The 13,980-nt window shown below is 43.3% G+C and overlaps 1 protein-coding gene across 2 annotated transcripts in view; it reads right to left on the bottom strand.

Moving 5' to 3' along the window:
- The window catches only part of ROCK1 (Rho associated coiled-coil containing protein kinase 1), a 172,642-nt gene extending 163,317 nt beyond the window's left edge, over nucleotides 1-9,325 (bottom strand). For both annotated transcript variants that reach the window (XM_048840418.2, XM_048840419.2), the window contains exon 1: nucleotides 8,624-9,325. In XM_048840418.2, coding sequence (XP_048696375.1) covers nucleotides 8,624-8,716 — 93 coding nt within the window. In that variant the 5' untranslated portion in view covers nucleotides 8,717-9,325. The remainder of the gene's footprint in view (nucleotides 1-8,623) is intronic.
- Between the last annotated feature and the right edge of the window lie 4,655 nt (nucleotides 9,326-13,980).

Here is a 13,980-nt window from a genome sequence, read left to right as displayed (position 1 = left end):
GGATTGAAATGTACCCCAAGTAATCCTCAGGGGTTGTTTGTTTAAGAATTTCTACTCTGTATCCATTGAATCCAGAGATACAAATTAGAGGTTTAGTTTTCAACATATACCTCATTAAACTTCACACGTAACTGTTTTGAGGGAAAAAAACGTGATGTGTTTATATTCTGAGATTACTGAGAAGACATTGTTAGTGTTCTAATGAAATATGCATTATTTGATAATTGATAATGTCTAACTATTTGCTTGCCTGAAAGGGCTTCCGTTTTATTAATGGAAAAATAAATACATCACTCAGAAACCAATTTTTTTAAAGTAAGGATTTTTTAAACATCCCAGGGTCTTATTGTTTTTCTTTTGTTGCTAAACAAAGTTTAAACTTTTAGAAGAAACAGTATGAGCTATATCAGCACATTATTAAATTGATGGGTGTTATCAGCACCAAGCAACCTAATAACTGCTTCCGCATAGCTTTACGACATAGGTTGTACATACGAAAAGGCCTGCATTTTGATTAAACAGCTAAATTAGCCAACCATACAGCCTACATGCGCCTCAAACTTTTGCAAAGTGCTAAAAACCCTTAGCAAGTAAAGGTCAAACCTAGATCTAGAACCCACTTAACCAAGTTCCACAGCCAGTGCCTCCAAGCCAAGTTACTGAATATCTTGGTTAAAGTTTCACCATCTAAAGTTGTGATTAAAATCTACAGATGGAGAAGGGAATGAAGTACAAAACATTATTTTAAAGCACTTGGGTAAGCGTTATTAGCCCGATATTACAGGTAACTACTAGGGCTGTCAATTAATCGCAGTTAACTCACCCAATTAACTAAAAAAAAAATTAATTGTGATTAACTGCACTGTTAAACAAGAGAATACCTATTGAAATTTATAAAATATTTTTGGATGTTTTTCTACATTTTCAAATATATCAATTTTAGTTACATCACAGAAAACATGTATAGTGCTCATTTTATATTTTTTATTACAAATATTTGCACTGTAAAAATGATAAACAAAAGATAGTATCTTTCATTTCACCTCATGCAAGTACTGTAGAACAATCGTGAAAGTGCCACTTACAAATGTAGACTTTTTTTGTTCCATAACTGCACTCAGAAACAAAACAATGTAAAACTTTAGAGCCCACAAGTCCACTCAGTCCTACCTTTTGTTCAGCCAATCGCTAAGACAAATGTATTTGTTTACATTTACGGGAGGTAATGCTGCCCGCTTCTTATTTACAATGTCACCTGAAAGTGAGACCAGGCGTTTGCATGACGCTGTTGTAGCTGGCGTTGCAAAATATTTATGTGCTAGATGCTCTAAAGATTCATATGCCTCTTCATGCTTTGGCCATCGTTCCAGAGGACAGGCTTCCATGCGGATGACGTTTGTTAAAAAAATAATGCATTAATTAAATTTGTGACTGAACTCCTTGGAGGAGAATTGTCTTTCTCCTGCTCTGCTTTAGCCTCATTCTACCATATATTTAATGTTATAGCAGTCTTGGACGATGACCCAGCATATGTTGTTCATTTTAAGAACACTTTCACTACAAATTTGACAAAATGCAAAGATAACAATGTGAAAATTCTAAAACTAGCTACAGCACTCAACCCAAGATCTGAAGTGCCTTCCAAAATCAGAGGGATGAGGTGTGGGACATGCTTTCAGAAGTTTTAAAAGAGCAACACTCCAATGCGGAAACTACAGAACGCTAACCACCAAAAAAGAAAATCAAACTTCTGCAGGTGGCATCTGATTCAGATTGTAAAAATGAACATGCATCGGTCCACAATGCTTTGGATCATTAGCGAGCAGAACCTGTTATCAGCACAGACACACGTCCTCTGGAATGGTTGTTGAAGCATCAAGGTACATAATCTTTAGCGCATCTGGCATGTAAATATCTTGTGACACTGGCTACAACAGTGCCATGCAAATGCCTGTTCTCACTTTCAGGTGACGCTGTAAACAAGAAGCAGGAAACATTATCTTCTGCAAATGTAAACAAATTATTTGTCTGAGCAATTGGCTGAACAAGAAGTAGGAATGATTGACCTGTAGGCTCTAAAGTTTGACATTGTAGAAAACATGCAAAAATGTTTAAATAAATGGTATTCTATTATTGTTTAACATCAATTAATTCTTTTAGTCGCACGATCAATCACGATTAATTTCTTTTAATCACTTAGCCCTACTAACTGCAAAGATTTTAACCAAATTGTCTAAGACATACCGTAACATGGTAAATAAAATTTTGGGGTAGTATATTGATGAGTGTATTTCCAACTCTGCCACAAAACTCCTTTTTAACCATGAGTAACTGAAGAACATAGTTGTCAAATCTATAAAATGGATCATGTGCACACTCACATTAGGATTTTACTAGATGTGTAAGTTTCCCCTTCACTTTTCAGGAGTGGCATTAGCCAGTGAGGAATGGGATTGTGAAATTGACAATTAAGATATTCTCAATCAGTATTTTCTCTCTTCAAAGGCTTCATTGATAAAGAATGTTTAAGTTTCAAATAGCAATATCTTAAATGATTTACCCTTCCTGACTTTGAAATGTTGTCTCTTACATGGACCAATGTACGTCTTTCACTATGTCATGTAACATGATTGTGTTTTGACAGATAGGGGGATAGAAAGGAACACTAAGACTTGCAAACATTTCAAAGAGGTGCTAGTTGAAAGGGTTGGGTGGGGGTTAAATCTCCAGAAGTAATCAGTTAAAACTTGCAGAAAATATTCTAATAGCAAAGGAAACTTATCGCTAAATATTTTAAAGCCAAAGGATCTCTTTTTGGGGGGTAGGGGAAAGGATGCAGAGTTAAATAGGTAAATCAAGTCAGACTAGTATGACTTTACTGATTTCTGTGTTAATGGGACATCCAATCTCATTATACCCAAGAAAGACCATAATGTCTAAATCACATTGTCACCAAATTGCTGGGAAACGTATTCCATAATCCAAAAGCTGCACTTACACATATTTTGAAGCAACAGAATCTGGTACCTCTTCTGAGGCTAGATTAAATTAGCAGTGGATAATGCAGTACACACTATTGTCAAACAGGTTTCAGAGTAACAGCCGTGTTAGTCTGTACTCGCAAAAAGAAAAGGAGTACTTGTGGCACCTTAGAGACTAACCAATTTATTTGAGCATAAGCTTTCGTGAGCTACAGCTCACTTCATCGGATACATACTTTCCACAGTATGCATCCGATGAAGTGAGCTGTAGCTCACGAAAGCTTATGCTCAAATAAATTGGTTAGTCTCTAAGGTGCCACAAGTACTCCTTTTCTTATTGTCAAACAGTTACTTTTAAGCCAACTTTCTGAACAAGTCAAGAGGCACTTTTCTTCTGAGGATTAAGACTACAGTGAGTTTGAAGTTTTAAAATTAAGCTGTTTGAGTTAGTCAAATGTCTGAACAATATTTAAGGTGTGAAAAAAAATTAGAACTTTTTGTACTCTGAATTCAAAAATAACCAAGTGGAATTTTACCAAACTACCATTTAAAGTTACTTTTGAATAAAAAACAAGCATGAGACGTTTCAGACCAAAAGGTTTTCCTGCAGAAAGTTTTAAAGTACTACAACACAAAGATTTGGGCCATTTTCTGACTAATAATACAAAAATGATACAAAAATGGATAAAGTATATTCAGTGAACAAACATTTTAACTAAAAAGAAAAGGAGTACTTGTGGCACCTTAGAGACTAACCAATTTATCTGAGCATGAGCTTTCGTGAGCTACAGCTCACTTCATCGGATGCATACTGTGGAAAGTGTAGAAGATCTTTTATACACACAAAGCACGAAAAAATACCTCCCCCCACCCCACTCTCCTGCTGGCAATAGCTTATCTAAAGTGATCACTCTCCTTATAATGTGTATGATAATCAAGTTGGGCCATTCCAGCACAAATCCACGTTCTCTCACACACACGCACCCCCCAACCCACTCTCCTGCTGGTAATAGCTTATTATTACCAGCAGGAGAGAGGGTTTGTGGGGGGGGGGGAAGAGAGAGGACGGGACCTGGATTTGTGCTGGAAATGGCCCAACTTGATTATCATACACATTATAAGGAGAGTGATCACTTTAGATAAGCTATTGCCAGCAGGAGAGTGGGGTGGGGGGAGGTATTTTTTCATGCTTTGTGTGTATAAAAGATCTTCTACACTTTCCACAGTATGCATCCGATGAAGTGAGCTGTAGCTCACGAAAGCTCATGCTCAAATAAATTGGTTAGTCTCTAAGGTGCCACAAGTCCTCCTTTTCTTTTTGCGGATACAGACTAACACGGCTGTTACTCTGAAACCAAACATTTTAACTGTTTAATGTTATTAGTGAAACAGACAGCTTGCATTTATTTTTGCCTCTGGCCCTGTTTAATACACGAGGTGTGCAGCAATCTCTCATTAGTGCACACCCTACAGTGTCTGACTACTTGTTTAACACACCCTCTGCTGTTTTATTTGATCTTTTCAACATTACATACAGTATTAGATTCCTAGGGCTTGATATTTTGAGAAGTTACCTGATGCTGTGACATGTACTTTTTAAAAAGAAAGAAACTAAAGCTGTAGAACTACCATGCCAACACATAATAAAGTTAACTGAAGAGAGTTATAAATTAAGTAGTTAATAAAAAGCTGTGTGAATTTCTTTTGTTCTTCCTCTTCGTATCATTCTGTATCTATTTTCTGCCTTTATATTTTTCGCCCCAAGTTCACTTTGTTCTTCTTCCTGGCCAGTTCAGCTTTTCTCTCCCAGATTATGTTTTTCCTTTCCCAGGGTATGTGTTTCCTTGGCTCTGTTATACGTCCCTCATTTACACCTACCTCAGTTCATACTACCCCTTCACTTCTTTGGCACTTCCCATTCTCTTTGCATTAGTTTTCCTTGTCTTATGCTCTCACAATATTTCAAATCTCAATGCATGCACAGCCAGGATTAAAGAGAAACTAGTGCATGATGTGCACAAGTCTGAATGGACACAGAACTACATAACAAGGAAACACAGGCATGAAATAATCAAGTTGGGAGGGGCAAGAGAGGTTCAAGAAAAGGAATAATGGGGAAGGGGAGGGGAAAACTAAGTACACCTGACAACTACCCCCCCCCAAAAAAAAAAAAAAAAAAGGGTCCTGCACCTAAAAAATGTTTGATGCATTTAAACCTACGTACATAGAAATGAGTTTGGGGATTTAAAATATTCATACAATAGATATTACAGTTGTAGCATGCTGATACAGTTTAGTCTAAGAATAGAAAAATATTCAGTACTACAAACAGCATTAATTCAGTCAAATTAAAAGCTTTTTTTTAAATTAAAAGCATTGTGACGAGTAGCAGAAGCAGCCCACATAAGTTGACCAAAGCCTATGTGAATGAGACAGGGAGCATGTAAAGCAGACATTGTTTGTGCTAGCTCTATAGACTAGCCTTTGTTAAACAGAAGTCTAATCATTAAACTTTTCCCAAAAAAAAGAGTGTAGGTAGGGTTTAGCCAGCTTCAAATGCTATTTTAAAAAATAGTAAAATATGTTTTTCTGCAGAATGCATTGCTAACTTCTTTAATGCCTTTTTTTTTTAAGCCACAGAAAAGGCTATGCCACACAGAGTAAACCATTCAGGCCAGAAAACATGTATTTTGTTTCTGAGAAATAGCATATTAAGTTGTGGTGCTAGATGGACAAGAACCAACACATACCCAACCTCTTAGGACAACTTAATTTAGTGTAGAGATTTTAAATGCGCTGGCAGTAAGCTTTTACTAAAAGTGTCTAAAAAGCAGGGGCATGAGCGTCAGCATCCAGTCAGTATTGGTTTTATATGTAAGACACCAAGGACTTACACCATTAGTCCACTATATTGAAACTATTTGAAATGTTTTTTTTCTGTCAGCAAAAGTAAGTTTTGGACTATATTTTTTTGTTCTCTTCAAACGAGTGCCCACTAGGGAAAGATAAGAAATAGTTGGAAGTAAATCTCATTCTGAAATTTGTATCAAAAGAACGTACGTTTAAAACTATGACCCACATGAATCCAATCCAATCCAACTTCTCTGTTCAGTAAGACTCCAATATTAAAGAGAGAGTTAAGCCCTGGGATGGAGCTATGTATAGGCTCTATCTATCTACACTACAATTAGGTCAGGGAACCTGGTTCCAACACAACTGTCCCCCACTTCTGGCTCCAGACTGTAGAGCAGATGAACCAAAAGAAGGCTACGAAATATGGATAAGGTCCAGTCTACACTATAAACTAGAGCAATGTTTGTAACCAAGTTCCCTGACATACTTGCTGTCTAGACATGTTGGGGTAAGCGCTGCCAAAACACCTCAATTCTGCTAGTTGCAACATCCTTGCAATCCCTATGTCACAGCTCCCATGTTATGGCTGTAGTCAGATTTATGAGGTGGACAAGCAGATGTGCTAGTAATTTGCTACTTAAACTGATAAAACCTGATAACGTTGTACACATAACATGGGGAAAACATTTGACTTTCAGTGGTGAAAATAGGGTATAGATCACAGGTACAGCTACCCCAAGACTTAGCTTACAGTGTACATCATTATCAGTTCCCTATGTTAGGTAGGAGTATCAAATTTGTTAAAAATAAGAAATTTCTGAATATCAAGAGTAGTGTTTCCTTACATGCAGAATACTATCACTCATTAGGACTTCAAATATGTTAGCATGTACAGCCATCAACCAGATATTCAAATTGCCCCAACTTGCAAGCAATAAATTGACCCTTGCATCTTTTAGAGCATGAATTTCTCAGAAATTACATGAAACAGTATCAGCTTGCATACCCTAGTCCCTGCTGTTCAGTATGAGATGTTTATCTGGTAGGCTAAAATACAAGATACTAGAACATCAGAATTCCATAATTAAGTAGTAATTTCTGCATATCTTACAAATGATTAATGCACTGTATTCCACCACCCACGTTCTACGTACAGGTGCACATTCTGTTCGGAACCACATAGCCCAGGTAGAACGAAAGGAAGAATTTTTGCCTTCATTTGAAGTTGAATCTTACCAAGGCAAGAAAAGGTAACTCAATAGATGATGAAAACGAGAACAATTGTGTGTATGCCTAACACAGCTTTTCAAAAGTTTATCAGATACAAAACCTACTTCACTTGCCCTTCACCATGACAATGTTGAAAAACTAAAAATCTATTTTATTCACTTGGCACTTCACCCCAGCAAGAAGAAAATTTTACATAACTGGTTTACTAGTTTATGTAGTTTATTGTTACTACTTTTGACAACTGTAAAATTAAGGCATCCAGCAATACCTGAGTCTATTTCAACTTTACATTACAATGCAATCAGAAACTAACAGTACACAGGTTTCAGAGGAACAGCCGTGTTAGTCTGTATTCGCAAAAAGAAAAGGAGGACTTGTGGCACCTTAGAGACTAACCAATTTATTTGAGCATGAGCTTTCGTGAGCTACAGCTCACTTCATCAGATGTTTACCGTGGAAACTGCAGCAGACTTTATATACACACAGAGAATATGAAACAATACCTCCTCCCACCCCACTGTCCTGCTGGTAGTTGATCATTTTAGATAAGCTATTACCAGCAGGACAGTGGGGTGGGAGGAGGTATTGTTTCATATTCTCTGTGTGTATATAAAGTCTGCTGCAGTTTCCACGGTAAACATCTGATGAAGTGAGCTGTAGCTCACGAAAGCTCATGCTCAAATAAATTGGTTAGTCTCTAAGGTGCCACAAGTACTCCTTTTCTTTTAACAGTACACAGGCATTAGTTTCATATGAATGTCAGCCATTAGCATTTTAGAAAAGCATCTCAAGAACTAGATATTATCTTTCATTTTAGCACATGCTACTCATTAAGATGCTGAAATGCGTCAAGACACTAAAGAATTGAGGAAGCAGCATGGGCTACAGGATCAAGTAGGGGAACAGAAAACAGTGTCCCCAGTTCTCCTCCCACCAATCCAACAGGCTTGCTAGGAAGTTTTGAGCAAGCCATTTAACCCCATATCTATTTTCCCCATCTGTAAGATTAATTTTCACAATGTTGTAGTAAAGGTGGTAAAAACAGTTAGTAGTTGCACAACACTATGTATATGAGCAGTAAGTATTCATAGCACTGAGATGCTCTACTGAAAGTGGTCATACCTTGCATATAAGACTCACACTTCTCAAAAAGAAAGGAGTACTTGTGGCACCTTAGAGACTAACAAATTTTACACCACGACACGTGACTATCTGCAGGATAGTGTCTGGGTTTAGAAGTGGCAATAACTTGTCATCCCCTTGAACAACAAAGTTAACATTGCCCCCTATAAAAATAGTGAAAGCAAAGAACACAAGACACATGACATGTATAGGAAACGTAAGGGGGAGGTGTGAAGAATAGGCAAATACTTCAGTGGTACTGAAGATTCTCACATAGTTCACAGATTCACGCACACACTACAGCACTCATCACAGGTAAACAAAAGTAAGTAGGCGTTAAGTGACGCGACTAAGCAAGGCGTGTAGAGTTTGGTCCTACAGGGTAGTAGATTCACAGAAACAGGGCGCAGACGGATCTCCACGCACACGCTACTTACCAGTAAGCAGTCACAGTTCACTTCAGATTTGGGGTCCTTTAACATCACATCGATTTTTTCAAACCGAGCCTCAAAGTTTTCGCCTGTCGACATGTTTTCGGGAATAGAGTTTTCCTTATTCCAGAGCAAAGCAGGGTAAGCTACCAGGCTACGATGCTTCCTAGGTAGCCTCCGGATCAGAGAAGTCAGGGGCGAGGGGGAATGGAAGTCTCACGCGCTCCCCAAAAGATTTAGAGCCGAGGGTGGGGTAGGAAGAGCTGCCCCCTTCTATCCACACACACAAGCGTTTCTAGGCTGCGATCGCAACCCCGCAGACTCCCTCGCTCCACCGCGGTCTCGCCAGCCGCATTCCCCCAGCCAGGCGGCCGCCCTCGGAGCCAGCGGAGCGGTTCCTCCTCTTGCTGCTGCTCGGCGCCAGCTCCCGAAGAGCAATTTCTTTTGAAGCAAAAACCACCATGAAAACAGGAAACTCCTCAGCGCCTCGGAGCTACTCCCTCCATGGAGCCCCGGGGCGGGGTGCGGGGACCGGCGCTGCCCCCGCCCTGTGCCCAAGCTGCTCCGGGCAGCGGGGTGCCAGCTGCGCAGGCCGCCCTGGCCCCCACTTCCGGGGGAGAGGCCCCCCCTCGAGCGCGGCGACACCCCTCGGGCACGAGCGGCTTCAGCGGAGCGACGGCAGCATCCTCCTCCCTCGCTGCCTGCCCCCGGCGGCGGCTCCTCCTCGGCTGCCCCGCGCCCCTCCTCACCGGCCCCGCAGGGACTCGCCGCCCGACTCCAGCCCCCGGCCGGGAGCTGCGCTTCAACTCGCCGCAACTTCCAGCCCCGGCTCCTCGCCCATCTCCCTCCCCCACAGACCAGTCGGAGGAAGCCGCTGCTCCCGTGGAAGGGACCAAGCGAGGCTGTGGAAAGGAAAGGGCAAAAAGGAAGCGGAGCAAGGTCCGGCCGCGGCTGCCTCCGGGAGCGAGGAGGAGACTCGCACAAATATGTCCGCCTTCCTGTTTAAACAGACCGAAAGGGCCGGAACCAAACGCGCATGCGCTGCGGAAGAGCGCGCGAGCGAGCGGGGCGGGGAGGAAGCTCGCTATCCCCAAGCCCACCACTGAACGGCCGCCGAGCACGCGCAAGCGAATCTCCTGCCCGCGCATAAATGAACTGACGGGTGGAAGCGCGCCCCCCAGCCGGATGCACACGTGCCTCCGATCGCTTTCGCCGCTGGAGGGTACGCGAGCGATCTCTTGTGGGCCAATCACCGCCAGCGGAACGTTGAGGTGGCAGGAGGTGAGATGCTGCAGAGAGTAGGAGACTTGTGACATGTCTTGCCCCAGAAAAGCAAAATGTCCAGGGCACTGTAGACTGGGAGTGGACATTTGGCCGGGAAGGAGTGTCTCTAGCTCAAAGTCTGCTTCCCTGGACACATTCCATACTAGTCTGCAGTTTACAATCAGCCAAGAGCGACATGTAGAACAGACTGAGAAAGTAAAAATAATACATCAGGAAGTTTAGAAAGACACCTCACCTATACAGTATTTCTTATGTCGCTACTTCATTTTGATAAAGTGGAATATCTATGGACAAATATTAATTTGTAACATTAATAAGGAACATCCCTTTTAATTATTAATCAAGTGGTATAGCCTCATTACTGGGGCCCTACCAAATTCACAGCCGTGAAAAACATGCCATGGACCGTAAAATCTGGTCTCCCCCTGTGAAATCTGGTCTTTTGTGTGCTTTTACCCTATATGATACAAATTTCACCCACGGAGCCTGGCGCCTATGGCAGGACATACATTGCCTCTAAGGTATGCACATCCGCGGTCATGCAGGAGGCCACCAAGGGCCACACAGGCGTGCACACTGCTGCACTCAGGGGCATCTGATGAGGTGGGGGGTGGTGATGGAGAAGCGTGGGGCATGCAGGGCTGTGGCAGGTCCTCCAGCCCCGGGGCTGCGGTGGGGTCAGACGCCTCTCCCTCTCTCCAGCCCCAGGGCTGTGGCGGGGCCAGACGCCTCTCCCTGCTGCTCCCCAGCCCCCGCGGGGCCAGACGCCTCTCCCTGCCGCTCCCCAGCCCCCGCGGGGCCAGACGCCTCTCCTCCCCATGCCCCGGGGCTGCGGCAGGGTCAGACGCTTCTCCCCCACCCCCAGCCCCAGCGGGGCCAGACACCTCTCCCACAAACACAGCCACAAGGCTGTGGTGGGACCAGACACCTCTCTCCCAGCCCCGGGGCTGCGGCGGGGAGAGAGGGCTGGGGCAAGTCCTCTCTCCCCACCACAGCCCCAGGCAGCCTGGGTCCCAACCCCCTCACCCCCCACACCCAAACCCTCTGCCCCAGTCTTGAGCTTGCTCCCGCATTTCAAACCCCTCAGTCCTACCCCCACCACACATCACTTCCATATTGATGCACATAACAAAATTTATTCCACACATGGATGGGAAAAATTAGAAGGAACATTGGTCAGGACCCCTACAATTACACAACACCTTGAAATTTCAGATTTAAATAGCTACAATCATGAAATTTACCATTTTTAAAATCCTATGACCATGAAATTGACCAAAATGGACCATGAATTTGGCAGGACCCTAATCGTTGCATATCTTCATGGAGATGTCCATGTGCAGATTCAGTTGACTCCTTGACTCCTGTTGCAGTTATAAAAACTGTTTTATATAAAACTTGTTTTATGAGGACTACTAGTCATTAGATAAGGAAAAGTTTAATGATGTGATAGTCTCTATCAAGTGTAGAACCAATGCATTATATTTGTTTTTTTTTCTTAGCCATAACTGTGTACCTCCAATGATATTAATAAAGTATATAAAGTTATTGTTGAAGTACACTTACTGCTGAATACTTGTATTGACATTTGATTTAACTCATTTCCTGCTGGCTGTTACCACAAAACCTTGAGTGCAGGGTTGGGTGTTCTTTGAAATGGCAGTATTCTGTTTGAACAACCACAGTCCAGAGAGAACATATCATGTACCAGAGGGTGTATAGAATCATAGAATATCAGGGTTGGAAGGGACCCCAGAAGGTCATCTAGTCCAACCCCCTGCTCGAAGCAGGACCAATTCCCAGTTAAATCATCCCAGCCAGGGCTTTGTCAAGCCTGACCTTAAAAACCTCTAAGGAAGGAGATTCTACCACCTCCCTAGGTAACGCATTCCAGTGTTTCACCACCCTCTTAGTGAAAAAGTTTTTCCTAATATCCAATCTAAACCTCCCCCACTGCAACTTGAGACCATTACTCCTCGTTCTGTCATCTGCTACCATTGAGAACAGTCTAGAGCCATCCTCTTTGGAACCCCCTTTCAGGGAGTTGAAAGCAGCTATCAAATCCCCCCTCATTCTTCTCTTCTGCAGGCTAAACAATCCCAGCTCCCTCAGCCTTTCCTCATAACTCATGTGTTCCAGACCCCTAATCATTTTTGTTGCCCTTCGCTGGACTCTCTCCAATTTATCCACATCCTTCTTGAAGTGTGGGGCCCAAAACTGGACACAGTACTCCAGATGAGGCCTCACCAATGTCGAATAGAGGGGAACGATCACGTCCCTCGATCTGCTCGCTATGCCCCTACTTATACATCCCAAAATGCCATTGGCCTTCTTGGCAACAAGGGCACACTGCTGACTCATATCCAGCTTCTCGTCCACTGTCACCCCTAGGTCCTTTTCCGCAGAACTGCTGCCTAGCCATTCGGTCCCTAGTCTGTAGCTGTGCATTGGGTTCTTCCGTCCTAAGTGCAGGACCCTGCACTTATCCTTATTGAACCTCATCAGATTTCTTTTGGCCCAATCCTCCAATTTGTCTAGGTCCTTCTGTATCCTATCCCTCCCCTCCAGCGTATCTACCACTCCTCCCAGTTTAGTATCATCCGCAAATTTGCTGAGAGTGCAATCCACACCATCCTCCAGATCATTTATGAAGATATTGAACAAAACCGGCCCCAGGACCGACCCTTGGGGCACTCCACTTGATACCGGCTGCCAACTAGACATGGAGCCATTGATCACTACCCGTTGAGCCCGACAATCTAGCCAGCTTTCTACCCACCTTATAGTGCATTCATCCAGCCCATACTTCCTTAACTTGCTGACAAGAATACTGTGGGAGACCGTGTCAAAAGCTTTGCTAAAGTCAAGAAACAATACATCCACTGCTTTCCCTTCATCCACAGAACCAGTAATCTCATCATAGAAGGCAATTAGATTAGTCAGGCATGACCTTCCCTTGGTGAATCCATGCTGGCTGTTCCTGATCACTTTCCTCTCATGCAAGTGCTTCAGGATTGATTCTTTGAGGACCTGCTCCATGATTTTTCCAGGGACTGAGGTGAGGCTGACTGTCCTGTAGTTCCCAGGATCCTCCTTCTTCCCTTTTTTAAAGATTGGCACTACATTAGCCTTTTTCCAGTCATCCGGGACTTCCCCCGTTCGCCACGAGTTTTCAAAGATAATGGCCAATGGCTCTGCAATCACAGCCGCCAATTCCTTCAGCACTCTCGGATGCAACTCGTCCGGCCCCATGGACTTGTGCACGTCCAGCTTTTCTAAATAGTCCCTAACCACCTCTATCTCCACAGAGGGCTGGCCATCTCTTCCCCATTTTGCGATGCCCAGCGCAGCAGTCTGGGAGCTGACCTTGTTCGTGAAAACAGAGGCAAAAAAAGCATTGAGTACATTAGCTTTTTCCACATCCTGTGTCACTAGGTTGCCTCCCTCATTCAGTAAGGGGCCCACACTTTCCTTGGCTTTCTTCTTGTTGCCAACATACCTGAAGAAACCCTTCTTGTTACTCTTGACATCTCTGGCTAGCTGCAGCTCCAGGTGCGATTTGGCCCTCCTGATATCATTCCTACATGCCCGAGCAATATTTTTATACTCTTCCCTGGTCATATGTCCAACCTTCCACTTCTTGTAAGCTTCTTTTTTATGTTTAAGATCCGCTAGGATTTCACCATTAAGCCAAGCTGGTCGCCTGCCATATTTACTATTCTTTCGACTCATCGGGATGGTTTGTCCCTGTAACCTCAACAGGGATTCCTTGAAATACAGCCAGCTCTCCTGGACTCCTTTCCCCTTCAAGTTAGTCCCCCAGGGGATCCTGGCCATCCGTTCCCTGTGGGAGTCGAAGTCTGCTTTCCTGAAGTCCAGGGTTCGTATCCTGCTGCTTACCTTTCTTCCCTGCGTCAGGATCCTGAACTCAACCAACTCATGGTCACTGCCTCCCAGATTCCCATCCACTTTTGCTTCCCCCACTAATTCTACCCGGTTTGTGAGCAGCAGGTCAAGAAAAGCGCCCCCTCTAGTTGGCTCCTCTAGCACTTGCGCCAGGAAATTGTCCCCTACGCTTT

This window comes from Caretta caretta, chromosome 2 (genome assembly GCF_965140235.1).
Source record: "Caretta caretta isolate rCarCar2 chromosome 2, rCarCar1.hap1, whole genome shotgun sequence".
Classification (NCBI taxonomy): Eukaryota; Metazoa; Chordata; order Testudines; family Cheloniidae; genus Caretta; species Caretta caretta.
This window is presented reverse-complemented; position numbering and strand designations above follow the sequence as displayed.